This window comes from Cebidichthys violaceus, unplaced genomic scaffold (assembly GCF_023349555.1).
Source record: "Cebidichthys violaceus isolate CVI_PGR_0920_01 unplaced genomic scaffold, fCebVio1.0.p SCAF_26, whole genome shotgun sequence".
In the NCBI taxonomy this organism is placed as follows: domain Eukaryota; kingdom Metazoa; phylum Chordata; class Actinopteri; order Perciformes; family Stichaeidae; genus Cebidichthys; species Cebidichthys violaceus.
Window position 1 is genome coordinate 3,686,565 of NW_027176439.1, and position 20,195 is coordinate 3,706,759.

At 43.9% G+C, this 20,195-nt stretch overlaps 1 protein-coding gene across 2 annotated transcripts in view; it reads left to right on the top strand.

Moving 5' to 3' along the window:
• The window catches only part of nos1 (nitric oxide synthase 1 (neuronal)), a 40,308-nt gene that overhangs the window by 3,780 nt on the left and 16,333 nt on the right, over window positions 1-20,195 (top strand). The window contains exons 2-13 of one of the 2 annotated variants that reach the window (XM_068720726.1): window positions 1,067-1,879; window positions 4,322-4,424; window positions 7,947-8,084; window positions 12,343-12,488; window positions 12,932-13,094; window positions 13,373-13,464; window positions 15,853-15,994; window positions 16,090-16,229; window positions 17,233-17,407; window positions 17,787-17,888; window positions 18,618-18,812; window positions 19,248-19,333. In XM_068720726.1, the coding sequence (XP_068576827.1) occupies window positions 1,182-1,879; window positions 4,322-4,424; window positions 7,947-8,084; window positions 12,343-12,488; window positions 12,932-13,094; window positions 13,373-13,464; window positions 15,853-15,994; window positions 16,090-16,229; window positions 17,233-17,407; window positions 17,787-17,888; window positions 18,618-18,812; window positions 19,248-19,333 (2,180 nt within the window). In that variant the 5' untranslated portion in view covers window positions 1,067-1,181. Of the gene's footprint in view, window positions 1-1,066; window positions 1,880-4,321; window positions 4,425-7,946; window positions 8,085-12,342; window positions 12,489-12,931; window positions 13,095-13,372; window positions 13,465-15,852; window positions 15,995-16,089; window positions 16,230-17,232; window positions 17,408-17,786; window positions 17,889-18,617; window positions 18,813-19,247; window positions 19,334-20,195 lie in introns of those variants that run through there. The other variant, XM_068720725.1, reaches the window with a different exon arrangement.

A 20,195-nucleotide genomic window follows, 5' to 3' on the forward strand; every position in this document is an offset into this window, starting at 1 on the left:
AGATGATGGTGGTGGGGGGGACACACCCTCATGTCATTACTGTCTTTTTGATAAAGCGTTATTATCTACACTAAACCTCAAATAAACAACTTTTACTCATCAGTCTTTGATTTGTTCCCAGTTAATTAAGCACCCCCCCCCCCCCCTCTACTGACTCAGGATGAATTTATGAATGAAACATTATTTAATTTGTATTGCCGTTACATAACATTTCTCAAAAGTCTGGAACTGCATTTCCGTTTCTTTTCTTTTTGTGTTTTTTTTTTTTACATAACCTACGGTGCATTCAAAAAACCGACTAACACGCGTGTTGTGCATCAAAGACACTATAACGTCTTCTTATAGCGTCTGGCACTTTCAGTTCTCTTGGGCATGGAGAAAACCAGAGGTGGAAGAAATTAAAGGAGCAATCCTAGCATGTAAAAACACTCTTTTTATGATAGAAGTCCATCACTCAAACCAGCAAAATACTCATGAAAATAGTAATGCAGAATGCACCAATGATTTCAGGCGATAGTAATGAATCGATATCATGGATGTATTAACGTGTCCTCTATACTGTTGGGTAGTCTAATCTATAATAATGCTTTATATTTTATAAACTGACCATTTCAAATCTTAATCTGTAGCTGTTAAATACATTAAAAGTGCACTATTTCATATATAGCAGCTTAAAATGGAAATAGCACAAAAGTAGCGCACAACTGTACTCCGTGCTCGGGTCCAAATCCCATGAACCTGTTAACATTGTGAGTCTTGCGGTTTCATTTACTGTAGCCAGTATTTGCATTTAGAACATCACACTTTGACACGGTGTTTAAGTCACCGTGATGCCAATGCTGAGGATCACAGAGGTACGAGCAGGTCTGATCAGTTGGAAAATAGAATTTTTCATGTCCATGGCGATATTTTGCATCCGTAGCTCAACTGCACTTAATGATCTGTGTAATGTGACACTCTGCTTGAATGACTCATGCACCCTCTTTGGCTTAAATCAACACACTGGTAATTTCCTCTAAAACTAATAGAACTTCCTATTTCCCCTCTTCCTTCTGTTGCTTTTCAGAAACATCCCTGGGGACACACATATTCTCACTCGCACACACACACACACACACAATCAGACACACACACACACACACACACACACACACACACACACACACACACACACAGGCACCATGCAGGAGTCAGAGCCCACAGTGTGCCAGCTGCAGCCCAACATCATCTCGGTGCGTCTTTTCAAGAGGAAGGTCGGTGGTCTGGGCTTTCTGGTGAAGCAGAGGGTGTCCAAGCCGCCTGTCATCGTGTCCGACCTCATCCGCGGCGGCGCAGCAGAGGAGTGCGGCCTTGTGCAGGTGGGCGACATCGTCTTGGCTGTCAACAACAAGCCCCTGGTGGACCTGTCCTACGAACGGGCCCTGGAGACGCTGAAGAACGTGTCACCCGAGAGCCACGCCGTGCTGATCCTCCGCGGGCCCGAGGGCTTCACCACCCACCTGGAGACCACCCTGTCTGGAGACGGCCGCCAGCGCACCGTGAGGGTCACGCGTCCCGCCTTCCCTCCTTCCAAGTCCTACGAGCACTGCTCCCCTCTCAGCCCGTTCAGCCCCGGGCAGCAGGTCAACAAGGAGCCCCAGCTCAGGGCCATCGAGAACCTGTCGTCTCCGTCCATCACCCAGTCCCTCCTGCAGAAGGGAGGCGGGCAGGCCCAGGACGGGAGCCGCGGAGGTCTCCTGTGCAACGGGCTGGAGGAGAACAACGAGCTGCTGAAGGAGATCGAACCAGTGCTGCGCCTCATCAAAAACAGCAAAAAGGAGATCAACGGAGAAGGCCAGAGGAATGCGGGGAGAAGAGATGCCGAGATCCAAGGGGCCTGGTAACTCGTCATGTGATACTACCTTACACTGAACCCTCAGTTAGAGCCTTTGTGTTCGTGCCCCTCCAGAGTGCAAGTCGGAGTCAGAGCCTTGGTAGAAATAGAATCGCCAACATGGCGGTTAGTGGCTCACACAAGAGCCTACACCTGGTCCTCTGGTTGAATAGAAGTCTCCCCACTCACTTTGCCCTGCTGTGCCTAAACTACCTGATCCAGCTGCATTGTATTAGCAGCTGTCAGACAGACTCTCGTTCACCTAATATGACTCGGTGTTCAGTGCCAAGTAATTACTGTCACAACATTCATGACGATTTCGGTTAAAATTCTTCAATTACTGGGGCAACTGTCCTTATTCATGCTCATATAAACTTCTGTAAAACAAACAATGTAGCTTGCCTATGGCTGTTTTTTTCAGATATTAAATGTAACTTCCTCTCCTGGGTCAGGTTTTGAGGGTATTTAGCTGCATTTGTGGCCTGAGATTGGTTCTGAAAACGTTCTGAAAAATTGCTTGCACCGTATCGGAAAGTTATTGCAATCTGACTCAGTTTGACACTACAGTCCCCATACGAATATGTTAGGATAGACACAGGATTATATTCCCTGCATTAGTGTTGATGTCAATTCCCATGATAATGTGACATAGTAGACCCCAATTAGCAGTCTGCTGTGGAGGTCGCGTGCGGCAGTGTTTCAGCAAGCAAGTCGTCGAGACTCGTGAAATTGGCAACAAATTCTGTATTCAGCGTTATTTAAGGAGGCGGACTGACAAATGTTGCGCTCGGAGTGCTTTAAGTTCGTTTTAAGTCTTAACCCTGGACAAGCTTTTCATAAGGCGTCAGTCTGCGCCAATATTCCATCCCCGACTCTAAACGGTCTGCACAGTGTACCGTTGATATTGGCGTCTCAGTTATCCGCTATTGTGCTCCCCGACCAATTTGAAATCAAATTGAGGCCACCGTCTCCCGGAATCAATACGTGATTGTTGACCCTGTTCGTTCGCGAATGCACTTTCGGATATTCATTGAATTCTGGAAAGACGCGTGTTTAGAAAGGCACGAAAGGTGAAGCCTTGCTGAAATGGCTTTTCTTAATAAGGTCCGATCCTACAAAATTCAAGAACATGTAGACATTTTGGTCGGCACCAGGCAGGAGCTAACATAGTTGTATCCTGCGTTCTAACTTTGGAGAGCTCAAAGTAAAAGCTAATGAGACAGGTTATTGTGAAAAGATGTGTTTTCTTTCCTCCTGGGGACGTTTATGAAACGACATCTCTCGAATTCTTTCTTGATTACTATTAATCATAACCGTCGCCTTGTTTTCAGAGCAGAAGCGGATACGATTTCACAATCCAGCGTGAGGCTGATGACGCTCTGCATCAGAGCTAATGACAAACGACACATGCAACTTCTCTCTCTCTCTCTCTCTCTCTCTCTCTCTCTCTCTCTCTCTCTCTCTCTCTCTCTCTCTCTCTCTCTCTCTCTCTCTCTCTCTCTCTCTCTGTGTGTGTCTCTCCGTCTCTGAACTCCACCTCTGAATTGTGGGGATAAATAAACTCGCGGAGATTGCGGCAGCAAAGAGATACACCGTGAGCCAGGGGAGCGTGAAAGGGACAAGGGATGCCTGCGAGGATTTACAATTAGCACGTGCTCATGAGAAAGATCGGGCAGCGGGGGGGGGGGGGGGGGAGTGTGAAAGTCGGTCGATGGCGATAGATGTGTGGGCGTTTTTCGATTGCAGGAACGCATACTTGAATTCACACGCCGATGAGTTCGCCGTGTTTATGCATTCAGCAGCACGCCATTCTCCCCCCCCTCCCCTTCTCCTTTAGACTCTTAGGAATGTTTCGTTACAGCCCAGAGTGACACCTCTCACACTTCATATCATGTCGTTTTCATCTTTGCTGGCTGAGTGGCAGCCGCTGTATATTAAACATCTTTTGTAATTAATTTGTAGGTACCTGACTTACCCTTGTCACTCACAAGGTTGTTGTTGTTTTCTTCTTTTTTTTCTTCTTCTTTTGAGTTCTTATGGCTCACACCAACCACTGAGGCTGACATGTAGGAAGCAAGGGGTGCAAATGGGAAACGCAGGATTTCTTGATAAGCGCTAGCCAAGCTCCGTCTACGCACCCACGAAGGAACAGAGAAAACACCTGTGTGGGTGTGCAGACCCTCTAGAAATTGTCCAGGGATTCCTGATTTAATAGCATTTTGGAGAGTGTACAAGTCCGTGGTTTATTTATTTGTAAAGATGGAAGAAAGGCGGCTTGTTTATTGCCCGTGTGTGTGTGTGTGTGTGTTTGCATGCGAGTGTGTGTGTGTGTGTGGTTTGGCTTTTAACAAACTATTTTGCACCAGATGTGAGCGCACACACACACACACACATACACACACACACACACACACACACACCTGACAGAAAATTGTGTATGACCTCCAGGGACCTTGGCGTGGGAAATGGCACGTCTCCCCAGCTGGCGTCAGATAACAACAGAATGCTGGAAAACATGCCGGTGGAGCTCCACAACGCTGACACTGACAAGGTAAAACGAAACAAATGTTCAGCCCTTGAAATTATCAAGCGATGAAAGAAATCATGTGTGGGCATATACGTCGGTGGTACTCTACCCTCTTTAGATCAATACCTCCAAATCCTTGTGTCTGTGTGTGCATGTGTTTGCAAATGTCCCTGAGCAGGCCTGCTGAGTGACTCTGCAGCCGTATAATGCATTTGTGTCCATGGCTGCTTTCGCCTCTCTGGCTTTTTAGCCTGGTACGATAATCCACGCTATTGGCGCTTTTCATGCTTTCAGATACCGAGCACGCACATCTGTGTTGCTTCTTTGCGCATAGTAGAAAAGCCTTTGCTTAAGATCCCATCACCTAGGCATTAGATGCTTCCGGAGGGGGGGGGGGGAAGCTGATGCTGCATTAAATCCAGCTTATGCCTTCCACGCAGAAGGGTCTGGTCACAGGTCGGAGAGTCTGTGACAGGGACAGCGTCGTAATCTGCACGTGGTCCACGTTGTCCACCCACTTGTGACGTTGCTCCAGCACCCGTCAGTGGGACCGGATGGGGGCGGAATGATTCCTGGAGGCCTTTATGAATACGTGCAGCTGCTGATCCGTCTCCATCGAAATGTGGCCCCTGTAGGAACGATGCGGCCCCTCAGACCTGCAGAGAAGGGAGAGTGTTGATGTGCGTGTTTGTGAGAATATTTCTGTGAGTGTTTGAAGGGGGGGGTAAGAGAGGATATGTATGTATGTATGATGTGTTGAGGAGTCGGATCGCTTTGCTGGTAGTGTGTGTTCAGACTGAGGACACCTGTGCTTCTAGAAAAGTGTGTTGGGGAAATGGAATCATTGTGTGTGTGTGTGTGTGTGTGTGTGTGTGTGTGTGAGTATGTGTGTGTACCGACTCATTAACGGGAAGTTCCCCTGCAGGCGTTTTACTAGACACTAATGCCAACTTTGATGGCTCATCGCTAATTGTTTAATTCGATAGACTCTAGTTAGACACTTAAGAAAACTTTGTACGATTTAAATACACGGACTTCAAGCGACATGTTGACGGCCTGCAAATGAGTTTTTCTCAATTTGGTGAAGGACTTCCCAAGTGCCTTCAGTTTGAGCTTCCACTCTTGCCCATAATTTAATGTTTAAATGACTGTTGCAAAGGAAAGGTGACAGAACGTTCTGTCAAATTCCACCAGCTTGTCAGCTCTGGAGACACCGCCATTTTGATGATCTGTTGGGAAAAAAAGCACAGATATGCCTCTGTGCTTTATTTGTGTGTTTTTGTTTTTGTACACGCAATGGCTTAATCACCACTGAATAAGGTGCCAGATGTCAAACCATAAATGTGCATGACTAAACCATATGAATATTTAACGACTGTCATCTATTTCCATTTCTGAGGCTGTCAGTCTCACTTTCTTATTTTGATCTTTTCCCATCTACCCCCTGTCTTGCGCTCATTATCTCCTTTTTCCATCAGAAGTTTGAATTGATGGGTGAATGAGAAACTTTTTTAACTGCATTTACCAGAGAGTCTTTGGTCATTACATCCTGTTATGAAATCATCTTCATCAGATTAGCTTCAATTATCTTCGTTTCTAGCTCCACGGATGCTCCCCTCTGTTACATCCACACCTCGTTCCTGACATTTAGGCCTCGTGAATGGGGCATGATGGGATTTACAAGTAAGTGTACATGTGGTCCAGCAAATCATCCCATGGACTACAAGAGGGAGGTCTGTGTCCTTAAAACAAGGAGATGAGGACGCATGATCTGTTCAACGTTCTCCCTCTATATAATAGATTGTTTCTCCGTCAGTGTTGTACCTTGTAATTGCTAAGACATGCTGCTGTCGCTAAGCCCGACAGCTTTCCGCTCAAATTTACTTCGTAACATTAACGGGGCAGATTGACACTCGAAATTTGTACTAATTTACCAAATATATGTGTTCAGAGTTGGATAAAAACGAGCCGAAAGTTGGAGCTGGCGACCGTCTATTGCAGACTAAAATGTTGGTAGAACGTTTTATCAGCTGCAGCTTATTACAGTACGCCAACGTTGGCTCCATGACTCGGTTGGAAAATGTTTTGTGGCTCACTTTTCCTTTAGTTTAACCTTCCCCAAAATCCAAAATAAAGATGTGAATTGAGCTGCATTTCACAAATGTGAAAACTGCCAACTCCACAGCAGTCGGTAGTAATGTGAAATGATACGGATCAGTAAGTGTACAAACGGCAAATTACTGCTGATAATCGAGTGGGTAGTGAACGAGTGGACGAGGGAGTGATTTTGGACACCAATCCTATAGCTGCATTGGCAAAGCTGTGATTGGGGCATTCTCTGTTCGGGGGAGGGGTTTAGCAAAAGGTCAATTGGACATGCATCATTTAATAGCCGACCTCGCTCTTTAGTCAGCTTTTTTTTTTTTTCAGGAGCAAAAAAAGCCGTCGTCCTTCCACAGTGACTCTGACATTTACAATGTACGTCAGTACACATGTATGAATAAAGGAAAGAGTAAAGTGACATTTACGGGCTGTTCATTGAAACGGGCTTCTCTGAAACCTGCATGTGGCATTCATGGAAAAGTGACTCTAAGCTATAGCTTCTGGTCAGTGAGCGACAAGACATGCATTCACATCCTTCTGTCAACAACCTTTAATTCCTTGCAGATGTCTTTGAGAGCTCTTTCCGGTACAATGATCTTTCTTCCTGTCCACAACCTCAGTGATAATGTGTCATATCGGAGCCCGCACAGCGGGGGTTACCGCTGTTGGAGCGTGAACACACAGGAACTAAGCTCTTTAACCTCAGTGTGTGCAAAATCAAACTCAATTCAATCCACCTCAATCCTCTCTGCCGTTTTGAGAAGATGCGAAGCGACAATGAGACCCAAATGGCGTGACTCTGTTGGTATTCGTCTCCCCACCGGGCGAGGATGATGATTGTGGCACCGTCGTTCAGGGAGATGCTCCGCTGTGCGATTAACAATGCTCTGGGAGACGATGAAAGAGCGTCCAAGGTGTGCCATTGATTACTCCGTGCCATTTTTCGAGGAACACTTACAGGCGGCTTTGGGGTTAAATTGCAGGCATTCACAAGTCAATAGCTACAGTATTGGAAAACCCAGTGAGCCTAGAGTTAGCTTGCCATCAACCTGCTGTTAAATGTTGATTGCCTTTATCCTGGAGCGGGAAGTAAAACAGAAACGGAGAGCGGAGACAATGTAAATAGTTTCTGTGCATATTCCTGTGCGAGAGAGACTTAAGGACAATGAAAAACTGAACTGAGAGCGAGCGCTCAATAGTTGTAAAACTCCTGTTAGCTCCTCTAGATATTACTTATGATATCCCCATCTTACAGTTGACAATCAATGTCCATGTGTGGTACTCATCCGCAATCAAAGGCCCACCACAGTACGAGTCCCGGTCATAAACGACTTACCCGGGTTGCACGAAAGGTGTCTGAGAGGTCAGCAGTCGTTTAGCCGGACGCGGTACAAGGACAACGACGTGAGGACTCGTGAGTAATCGTCTTTGTTCTCTTTCCAGCCGCCGGCTCAGGGCAGGACCTCGCCCACTAAGTCACTGCAGAACGGCAGCCCCTCCAAATGCCCCCGCTTCATCAAGATCAAAAACTGGGAGACCGGCACCGTCTACAGCGACACGCTCCACCACAGCTCCAGCAAGGTGAGGCACATGGAAATCAGCTCAGTTAATGGTTGGATGAAGCCGTCTGCCGCAGCATTTACATCTGTCGCTGAGGCAGCTGCCCTGGCAAAGATGAGGAACGATTTTGATGTTGTGATTCAAGTCATCTTCGCAGCTAAGATTCGCATGCCAGTGGTGACTCTTAAGAAGGGGTTCTGTATGCCCTGACACCCTTCGCTATGGGGGAAAAGGCTTAAAACTACTGGCGCCAAGTGACCAGAAAAATAGAAACACCTGAATGATGCAACTGTAATGTAATGCATACAGCAGCTGTGCAAAAACAACTTAATTTAGAATTCTGTTGAGCTCATTTTGGTTGTTTGTGTTTTGTATCATTAATCAACTCCTCTGCGAATAGTTTTTTCCTTTCTGATCTATAAAAAATGAAGTAATAACAATATCTTGTAACCACTAACTTCCTAAAGCCCAACGTCACATTGTCAAATCGCTTGTTTTGTTTCAACCAATAGTCCAAAACTCGAACAAAAGCAATTTACCGTCACATAAGATACAGAAAAGCAACACATCCTCTCATCAATTTGTTCAATTGGCAAAATCTATATATAGTTTATCAATAATCAATGCTATGGAGAGTTTTGAAATTATACATCCACCTCATTTGAATAGGACATCAAATATTAGACATTTGATAATGAAATGAAAAGGGTTGAGTTGAGGACGTAGCGAGACAAACGTTACAGATGTGATAGCTGTGGCTTTGCTTGTATGTTAACGCCACTGATGCTCATCAAATGCGATGCATCGGTTGACTGGATAAACATTCAGCGTGCAGACTTATCAACACGTAATTTGCAAGTCAAGTAGATTGAAGAACAATAGCACAGCGTGGCGCGCCTTTTCAGCTTCTCACCAACTATACATACATTAGAGCGCTCTGGCCTGATTCAGCTCATTACTATTTAGCTAGAGAGCAGGGGGTTGGGGGGAATCTGGGTAAAGCTTTTGAAACAATAAATCCTTCCAAAATAACCTACAATTTGTTCTACATCGCAATCCATCCAACAGTTAGCGAAACATTTCACTTGAAACCAAAAATCGTATCGGCATAAGTCCTCCAAAGTGGTCCATGCCTCCCGAATCTTTTTCTAATCTGACGCCACAATCGACACGAAAATCGTTGTTTAATTAAAAAATAAGATTTTTTTTTTTAATCTTACGCCACAGAGGCTGGATTAGGTTCAGGCACAAATCCAACTTGCTTTGGGAATAATCATGATATTGGTTAGAATAACAAGGAAAACATTGTGGTTTGGATTAAATATTGCAACTTTGTTAAAGTTAGAGAATCTTTTTTATCATCACGGTTCAAATAAAACACCTGCTTAGGGTTCGGAAACGAAAGAAACCAACGTTGATTGTTAGTTGGAGGCAGGAAATAAACAGCAGTCTACAGGCAAAGTCCCAAACCAAAAATATCACCGCATAAAGGCCGTTACACACATAATCCTTATGTTATATTCTTTTCAACTGTTGTTTTTGTCATGAACACTTACACAGAATACAAATAGTATGTAATATACTTTTTTCCAATAAAGCAATAAAGTTGTGTCGAACGGGTGGAGTGGCGCCCAAATTCATAAAACAACACGGAGGCTCCGTATAGTCCAAGGCAACATATATTATTACTTCTTTTAAAAAATTTAGTTCGTACCTTTCAAAACAAAAGCCCTCGACATATAATATTCTCAGGTGAGAATTTAGCATTTTCATATTGCTTATTTGTCACAATTTCTGTGGGCAAAGGCCTCAAGTCCTCCACATTAAATGACCACTAGAGGGCTTCGTCAGTTGAACGTAAACGTGCTGGTTAGAGCGTGAAACAAAGCGATTTTTGGGCACTTGGGAGGACAGTCTCCACTCTCATGGTGGCTTCAAAAAGCTAAAAAAAAACAAACAAAGGTAATTCACATAAAACTTAGTTTGACGAGGAAAAAAACAAAAAAGCAAAGAATTTGCTAAGAAAAGGGATTTCCTGTGATACGTCTTTCCATTTTACCATGCAGCCGACGGCTTCTCCTTCTCCTAGTTAGTAAGCCAGTCTGCCGAGCACAAGGTGAGCACCGCTGCTTAAGCATTCACCCCCCCAAAACACAGCCGCCATTCGTAAACAGCAAAAGGCAGCCTAATTACGTCTGTGACTTATCGGACACAGGCTGTGCATCCCAATGAATGGCCCGTAATAGCATCTTCAGATTTATTATATATCACAGACGCCGCTGTATTCGAGGATGATCCGTCTTTTTCGAAAAGGACAGCTGGCTGGCATGAATGCCCAGAGCGGTATGATGAGCGGACGTGCTGGAGCACGAGTGATTGCTTTGTTTTATTTTTAACACTCCCTACTCATCCATTTCCCCTCTTTCACTCTGTCACCTCTTACTCTTCATGTTGTTCTGTCTCCGCATTGTTGTCCTCTCTTGTTGTCAATTATCCTTTCCTAGCTTCCTCTTTTTTTTTTTTCTTTTGGAAATATCCCTTTTTATTTTTTGTCTTTTCATTCACATATTCTTACTCCAATTTACTGCCTCATCTTTTTGTTGGATTTATTGGAAGGGACACAAAGAAGTTAATTTTGGACGGACCGCCGGTCCACGTCTTGGGTGTTTGGACAGTGCAAGTGTGTGGTTCAGCGTAACAAGCCAATTTTAGCAGCGCTGGGGTCAGTGTCACATTTCCTCCCCGGGCTGCACGCCTGCGCCCTGGTTCCTGACATCCGCTCCCGCTCACTCATTCGATCTCTCTAAGCTGGTGAAGGCATTTAGGCGAACCAAAGTGACAGCTGACTTCAACTCCAATCATATTAAACTGACCACACAAGGTTGCTCTCAGCGATGAGCAATTTTCCCTCTGCATCTGTCTGTTTTCTGTGGTTCCTCCTCGCTCTTTCTGTCTTCCCGTCTCCGCTTAATAGAAAGATACCAATCCATGACTCACTGACTTGCTCATTCATGAACATGCGTGCCAGCCATGGAATGAAAGAGATTGTCAAACTGTTATTATGATCCCTCGTGTGCATTCAGAGTCCGGAACTTACAATAGAAACTGGCCTTTTATCTGAACCGAGTGAAACATATTATGATACAACGGGAAGTTGAAAACCTTTTGGCGTGGATGGATGTGATCTACCAATGGTCTGCTGGCCTTTCCCTACCGAAATACAGTTCCAGTTCTTTTGGGGTCTAAATCATATTGACACCTTTTTTTTTAATCCAGGAAAAAAAAGTAGTGAAGGGTTAGCAAGAAAGTCTAGTGTGTGTGTGTGTGTGTGTGTGTGTGTGTGTGTGTGTGTGTTGTGTGTGTGTGTGTGTGTGTGTCCAAAAAGAAACAAAAAACTAAATCAAAACAAGCAAACTACAAAAAAGAATAAATAGACAACAATAAAACTGACAAAAATGACAACGATGACAAAGGAAATATATGTGAGTAGTAAAACATTTGATACAGCTATAAAATAAAATTTGTAGTACCACTAAAAACAACAAAATGTATGTAGTGACTGAGGAAAGAAAGTCAAATGTAAATAAAATATAGTAAGGGGGTTAGGGTGTTCTGTGCCATCAAGTATTTCTTTTTTTTTGTCTGATGGCAAACCATTCCATATCTTCATTTCTCTGAACACAACAGTACGTTTGCATTGAATCTGGTCAAATATTAGACTAATATTAGAATAATTAGAAACCTCCTGATTATGGTTCACACAACAGCTAGAAGAGCTGCCAAAAAAGTTTAAGAAACTCTGGATTGGTTTTCTCTTCTTCTGAATGATTCTATTTGCATGAAGTTTAATTGAAGCATTTCCGTCTGTTTCATATGAAGCAGAACCAAGACTTGGCCGGTTGATCCAAAATGAATACAGAAGGAATGGTAATGTGATAGCTCTGGCTTTTGTAAATTAAGAGCTTGCCGTGCCTCTTTTCATTTTTGCATTCAATCACGACACAGAGATGGATGCAGAAACGGTCTCTTGCGAGTGAATCCTGAAGGCACTGAACACACGGGGAGCCGACGGCGTATCTTCAGCTAGTGTCATTCTTCGCTGGAGAGTAAACACCGTTGATATTTGCAGAGACATTACCACAGAGCTGTACCATACGCCGCGATCACCTGGCTCTTCATTTGCAATTTGGCAATGAAGAAAAAAAAAACCAAACAAGCAGAATTAATCCCCGAAAAAAAAAAAGCCCTCCCTCATCTGCCACCGTGTTTGTCTTTTCAGCTGCCAATCTGCTCCGAAAATGTGTGCAATGGCTCCGTTATGATGCCCAACCAGCACGTCCGCAAACCAGACGAGGTCCGAACCAAAGAGGAGCTTCTTCCACTGGCCACTGACTTCATAGACCAGTACTACACCTCCATCAAAAGGTAAGCCCGGCCTGCAACACCTGCAGAGTTGAGAGTTAAGTTCATTTCTGCCGCGGATGGGCGTGAATTAATGTTAATATTTGAAATGGGTTTTTTTTTTAACTTGCTTTGCTTGCTACGCTTCTACTCTCTCCATTGTCTTTTTGTTATATAGCAATGAATCCCCCTTCCGCTCTCTATTGTCTTCCTGTCACGTCTGCACAAGCAGGTGGAGCATAAATACCCACCGGGCCCAAGTTATATGAGGAACACCAGCTCGTGGTTTTTGTTCTTCCCAAAAACAAATCATTTTTTTAACGTATTTGTATAAAAGCTATAATAAATTGTGCTTTGCTGAATCTTGAAGCTGATGCTTTTTGCCGTATTTGGATTTGGCTCCACCCGTACTGTACGCAGGCCTACATGTTCTCTCACTCTGTTGTGCAATCTGTCCTGCCTGCCAGGTTTGGCTCCAAGGCCCACGTGGACAGGCTGGAGGAGGCGACCAAGGAGATCGACGCTTCGGGAACTTACCAGCTGAAAGACACCGAACTGATTTATGGGGCCAAGCACGCCTGGAGGAACGCTGCCCGATGCGTCGGGAGGATCCAGTGGTCCAAACTACAGGTGACATACAGGAAGCCCATAATCATAGCACGGGGCTGTCGACGCCTTCCACTCCTCACATGTCGTTTTCGGACAATTCGACAAGTAATGTGGATCGATATGGATTCTGCATATCGAAGATGCTCAAGAGACCGAGTATAGCTGTTGTTTGGGTTCAGTCATTTTACTGTAACACATCAGCTTGCACACTAAAAAGTCCTGTTTTTACATGATTTGTGGATTCAAAGCACGTCGCTGTGCTGCTCCCTGAGGTTTGATTCCCATGTTGTGCTTTCTAGGTTTTTGATGCTAGAGACTGCACAACAGCTCATGGAATGTACAACTACATCTGCAACCACATCAAGTACGCCACCAACAAAGGCAACCTGAGGTAAAAACAACAAAACAAGTACAAACACACACACACACACACACACACACACACACACACACACACACACGCAGCTCAACTATTCGTCTTGTTTCCTTACCATGTTTTCTGTTGTTCAACTCCCGCTTGTGTTCTTACACATGTTCCCCTCCACCATCTGTCGCTCGGTCCATCTTACCACCCCCCCACACCCCCCCTCTCCATCTTCGACTGCCCTGACTTGACCCACTGTCCCATCTGTCATACACTGTATCCGACACTATCTGCCGCCTTTCTATCCGTCGGCGTCTCGGCGCCAACCGTTGCCCTCGTTTGGCGAGGCGGCAGACCTGGCTAACGGGCAGTCATTTGTCAGACCTGCGCGGCGCGGCGCTCTCTCGCGTTCTGCCAGGTCCTGATCACATGTGACACCTCGTATTTACTTCTTGGAAGATGGATAGCTTCTGACTCATTACTACTCTTAGCCTGGCCTTTCGGAGGGACAGCCCGGATACACATGTTGACGAAAGCCTGCAGAACATCCGCTCTCAGTCTGGCTGCTTCTAGCATAAATAAACACAGGCACCACATAAACAAAGATATTGCAACATGTTTGCAATACTTTCCGGAATCCTTTTGCTTATTTTCCGAATCACCTGTCAAAGTTACAAAAACATGTTTTTTGACAAAATATGAATGGAATGTAAGGAAGGGACCTAAAATGATGTAATATCACGCTACCACTTTCTTTTAAAAGTGCATTTTATGAAGGGTTTAAACGTTTTAACGAATTGCATCACCGGCCGTTTACTAATACTTCATAAGTGCATAGGTTTCTCATTTTTAAATGATCCGTCAAGTCTGCCGTGAACAAATGTCAATAATGTATTTTGGTGCACAATGTCTGCAGCCTTTTTTTTTCTAGAAACAAACGGTCAACGACGTAACTGGTCAAAGGGAGTTTTCACAAATTGGAAACCCATACTTATAATAGCTAATAACCAATCTATGAAGCATTAGTAAATGATTTATTAAACATTAACAAAGCCATTGGTTACAACTTATTACTGGTTTGTATTACAAAGTGGAACAAATATCAAACTACTGCTGTACAGGGATGTGATTTCACTTCATAAACCCTTCTTTTTACTTCTCTATTTTTAAGTGATTGCATGTGCTAATAAATCATCTGTCAAAAGTATTTGACTCACGTATAACAATGTTTTACCTGTATCTGGAAAAAATGAATACATTTAGCTTGCTGAATACAATATGTCCTGCTTCTTTTGGACATTGATTACCCTGTATGTGTTGTCCACAAGTGCTAATAGTGAATTGAAACGTCTGATCGTACGGACTGACTTATTGGTTTGACCAATTCCCCCAGCAGACTGTTCCCTGCGGTACGTAGACTTCTGGCACAACTGGCCCAGATTCACACCAGCTGCTCTCCCTCCTCAGTGACTTACAACCAGCTTAGCAGTATTAACACTTTTTTTTTCTTTTTTCATGGCATTAAAACACCACTGAGATGTAGAACCGACTAAAGGTAGAAGCCATGAGTCCTCTGGCATAGCATGATTGAAATGCCTTTGGGCGGATTACACGTACAGTACTACCAACCATCTGCTACTGATCTTGTTGATTGATGGACTTAGATATTCATACTCGGGATCGAATGCGTTGTTGTTTGTTAGCAGCTTACTCCTTAAGGGGAGACACTCCAGGTGAACAGGGTACACATTTTAACTAATAGTTAATTACATTAATTAAGGCAATTACTTTTTCTATTACACGTTTTCTCAAATGTAACGCTTAAATATGCAAATGAGCCATTATCTTATTAAATGTCTGCTAATTTGCATCGATTTTCAGAGCACTGGAAATGTATGCAAATTGAACACTGGATAAAGCCAAGCTCAATATTCTTGTTTCATTTTGTAAAAATATTATAGTCAAAGGTTTTGGCAAAGGGATTTTTATTTTATTTTTTGATGTATGAATAAGCCCCTCTGTGAAAACCTTCATACAGATATGAATGAAACTGTAAAGTATGTAAGTGCTACTGAAGTGGAGATCTCTGCCTCAGACGGAGGCAGATATAGATATTGCCATAAACTTAAAAGATTACTTAAATTAAGACAATTATGTTTTCTTACATTTTTTGGTTAAATATACAAAGTATTATTTTGCATGTTTTTACATCCGCTAGTCTGAAAGAAGACATGTTACCTTTAACAGTATGTGTGGACATCAACATGCTACTGATCTAACAATTTACTGTGACACAGTTCAGATATCTAATTATGTCATTCCCAATGTTTTTTTCCAGATATGAGATTATTTAATGGTATTAATATCTACATTACACATTCTTTTTTGTTTTGTCTTTTTTTTTTGTTTTTGTAGGTCGGCCATCACCATATTTCCTCAGAGGACCGATGGCAAGCATGACTTTCGAGTGTGGAACAATCAGCTGATTCGTTATGCTGGCTACAGACAGCCTGATGACAATATCTACGGAGACCCCGCTAATGTTGAATTCACTGAAGTACGAAGGAGGATTCTTATTCTTAAGTCTGCGTGGTTAAAACAAATCAGGCGTCTTCTTTGCGCTCAGCTTGCTTGTTGCCTTTTTGTCTCCAGATCTGCGTGAAGCTCGGATGGAAAGCTCCGAAGGGTCGCTTCGACGTCCTGCCGCTCCTGCTTCAAGCCGGCGGGAACGACCCTGAGCTGTTTGAGCTTCCTGAAGACCTCGTCCTGGAGGTGCCCATCACGCACCCAAAGTGAGTGATGCCTTCCCTCTTAAGTGTGCAAAAAAAAAATATACGGAATGGAGAAAAACAAGAACAGTGGGGGCGACGCACAAAAAAAAAAAAAAAAAAAAGCCATCCACCCACTCACACATCTTTTAACACTTCTTAAACAATGGGGTACTTTTCAGCCAAGAAGTCTGATTGGATTATTGTCACATTCCAACTGTGCTGCATGTTCCCAGAAAGCACAGCTAGCCATGCTTTATCTGTTGCTATGCCGGCTTTTGTGGTAACCATGGGGCTTGTTAGTGAGGCTTCAAGCTCCGTTTCTGATGTGTTCACTTTACTTCTAAGACAACTTTTCTCACATTGGTTGATGCTTAATAAAGCTACAATGCCCTTGAGATCTTAAGCGTTAAGCTGCTGCATCTAATACCCATAATCACGGTAAAGGGTTGGCTGCACTAGTGTTCATGCGTACGGAGCTATCGCTGCGTCTCTACACGCTGCAGAGAGCATTTCAGAAACCCTTGACTCACTGATCTCACTGCCAGCCTCCCCCCTACCACCCCCCAAAAAAAACCCCCAAACAAAAGACATTTGCATCTCTTGCTCCGCACCCTGCATCAACTGGTCCTCAGCTCTGGCAGCAGCTTGGCACATGGCCGCGACCACCGACGGCGCTTCATCATTACGAGATTAGAGCCGTCTCTGCAAATAACACACTGAAAGCAATGTTATCAACCTCTCTAGAGGGTGTGAGGACTGAGTGCTGGGAGGTAGATTGAGGTCCTGTCTGCTCTGTCCAGCACTGAGAAGCTGTCAAAAGTGGTGTGTTTGTGTTAATGTTGCTTTTGGCTGCACTTCTATGCATGTCTCAGGAATAAACATTTGCGCTCCAAAAGACAGCCACACATTGTTATGGTTAATGACTGTGAATATTGCAAAAAATGTTGGACGTTCACCCGACTTCAGTAGGGAGCATAGGGAGGTTTCAGATCCCGCAGGTCATTCCCCTGTTTGCTCTGCCCAGGTACGAGTGGTTCAAGGACCTGGACCTGAAGTGGTACAGCCTCCCGGCGGTCTCCAACATGCTGCTGGAGATCGGTGGTCTGGAGTTCACTTGCTGCCCCTTCAGCGGCTGGTACATGGGCACGGAGATCGGCGTGAGGGACTTCTGCGACAGCTCACGCTACAACATGCTGGAGGTAGTGTGTTGTGCCAAAGTACAGAGTCATGCTCCATTGGAAATGGACGCCACCAAATGCTCCAATCAGAATGACCTTCTTCTTCTTCTTCTTGTTCTTCTTCTTCTTCTTCTTCTAACTGTGCACACTGAGAAAAAAACTGATTGACAGCACTTAAAGCCGCCTTGTGCTTTGTCACAAAACAAAATCCAACTTCAGCGAGTTAAAAGATTGATACCACCTCAATGATACAAAGATGTTACAGATGTTGAACGTGCAGAAAAACATTTTTTATTTTCAAAAATAACCCGCTACTATGAGCGACCACCTGTTGGATGCATGTCACAGAGACTTTTCATTGCAGTGCTGTCCTATTCAATGTTCTCTCTACATCATGTAGGAAGTTGCTAACAGGATGGCCTTAGACACCAGGAAGACTTCCTCCCTTTGGAAAGACCAGGCACTGGTTGAGATCAACATTGCTGTTCTCTACAGCTTCCAGGTAGGAACATCTCTATAAGAACAGATGTTTTGAATGTCAAACACATGACAAGATGGTTGGTTCAACATGGACTTTGTCACAATTTATATTACGTCACCCGACTGCACATTTCTCCCACGTGTGATCAAAGACAGCTTTTTGGCTTTCATAAATATCAGAGGCTTCAGACGATAAAACAGAAATATAATTTATGTCCACAAATAGGCTACATGAATGGCATAAAAGTGTTTTTTAAGTTTTAAAAAAAAGGATGTCGAGCCAATGTCACAGTGTGGACGTCCGATCACAAACAAATGCAGACACATGCATTAGCTTTTTTCATAACAATAATACAATCAATATTTCCTGCTTTGTAAGAGAAGGTCTGACTGAAACATTATTGGACGTGGAAACAACGTCACCATCTGGCGCTTCCAACAGGAGGCAAGGGACACAACCTCACCGTCCCCAGCGGGACTCCTCTGTCCATTTGCTTAGTCAATAGATTCCAAACACTCATATTGATGCCAAAAAATGGCTAAATATGTTTGTCTCTAGTGCACTAAGACACTCATGAGTTTCGTCCAATGTAAGCAGGCTTAAGAGATTCACTTAAATGTAATCAACTGAAAACATTTGGATGTGAAACGACGGCAAGTTTGATTTAGAAAACTGCCTTTTGCAACTTCAGCGTCTTAACTATTGTAGTTACTGAACCATCAGAGAACGTCTGTGTCCTCCCATTTCTAGACATGCAAAGTGACCATAGTGGACCACCACTCAGCCACAGAGTCCTTCATGAAGCACATGGAGAATGAATACCGGGTGCGAGGTGGCTGTCCCGGGGACTGGGTGTGGATTGTGCCCCCCATGTCGGGAAGCATCACACCGGTTTTCCACCAAGAAATGCTCAACTACCACCTCACCCCGTCCTTTGAGTACCAGGTAAGAGGGAGGTGTACAGAAAACATCTAGTGCTTATAGTGCCTTAGAGCTTTACCTTTTTGCCTCCGGTTGAATTCAGCGATAATAATATCTGCACTTACATTAACTTAAATAGTCTGTAACGCAATTCACAGGATGTTTATCAGAAGGCCCCACCACAATTATAGACATGCACTTATGTTTACAACCCGGTTGGCTGCAGAGCTATATTAAGGAAGGCATTAAGGTAAATTAAAGTTGGAACTCATTACCTGCTGGTACAGCACGTTAAAAGGAAAGTTTGTACAGCAAATTGTAAATTGCAGCTTCTTTATACCAAGCCGCTGCGCAAAAAAACACCGAATATCACAGATGATGTCTCAGTATCTTGGAGTGGATTTGCAAGTCAAACAAAGACGACCTCTGAACTTTAATTTCTTGTCCCATATGCAAAAGTCTGATCCCTGGAATACCCACGTGTGGAAAGGAGTCAATGGGACGCCCACAAAGAAAAGAGCCATCGGATTCAAGAAGCTCGCCAAGTGAGTGTGCAGTCACGCAGGCGCACTAGAAGGAAACACTGCTTTGGTTTTGTTACATTTGTGACTTGGTTTTCTTCTTGTCCTCTTCCTGCTTTTATAGAGTCAAAAGTTGAATTGCGGCCTTAAATGTCAAAGATAATTCGCTGTAGGATGTGTGCGTGTGATAATCTAAGGCCTTGACGAGTAATCACTTTCCAAAGACAAAAGTTAGACACACGGGAAGGAAGCTGGTGTACTCAGCGGTGAAATGCATTCAATCAACCCCTCAGGGAGTAATCAAATGCTTGTCAGTGTTTTGCGAATGCATGCAGTCGCGCACGCTCTGCCTCTGTTAGAGTAATTGCCTCGAGGATTTGACAAGCTAGGTAAACAATTGTCATCCATCCCCTACCTTAACATGTTGTCCAACACAACCCTCTAGGGTTTCCTATCGCCTCTGGAAAAGTGTTGAAATGTATGGAATTTGATTTTAGTAAGTTCAAAAATCAAGTATGAAAAAAAAGAGAAAAGACGGTATGGAAAGAAATTGTGTTTCCCGGACTATTCTGTTTTTCTGAAATATAAAATTCCAAAATGCGAGCAAGCGCTGCCAAAAGTGTACCGCTGTGTGAGAGAGGGCCGGCCAGAGCCAAAAAGCAAAGCAAGGAAGTGACGCTAAATAGACTTCAGTTCTCCTCTAGTTCCCTGGTAAATTTTGTTACTGTAGGATTTGAAGGTATTCTGTTATTTAAATTCACGCAACACTGTTTTAGCACTGCAACTTGGGGGGGGGGGGGGGGGGGGGAAGCTGTGCATTGAACTTGTCTTGGTCTGGTGTTGACCAACAATCATCTTTTAATTATTTGGCACCATAATACCACAG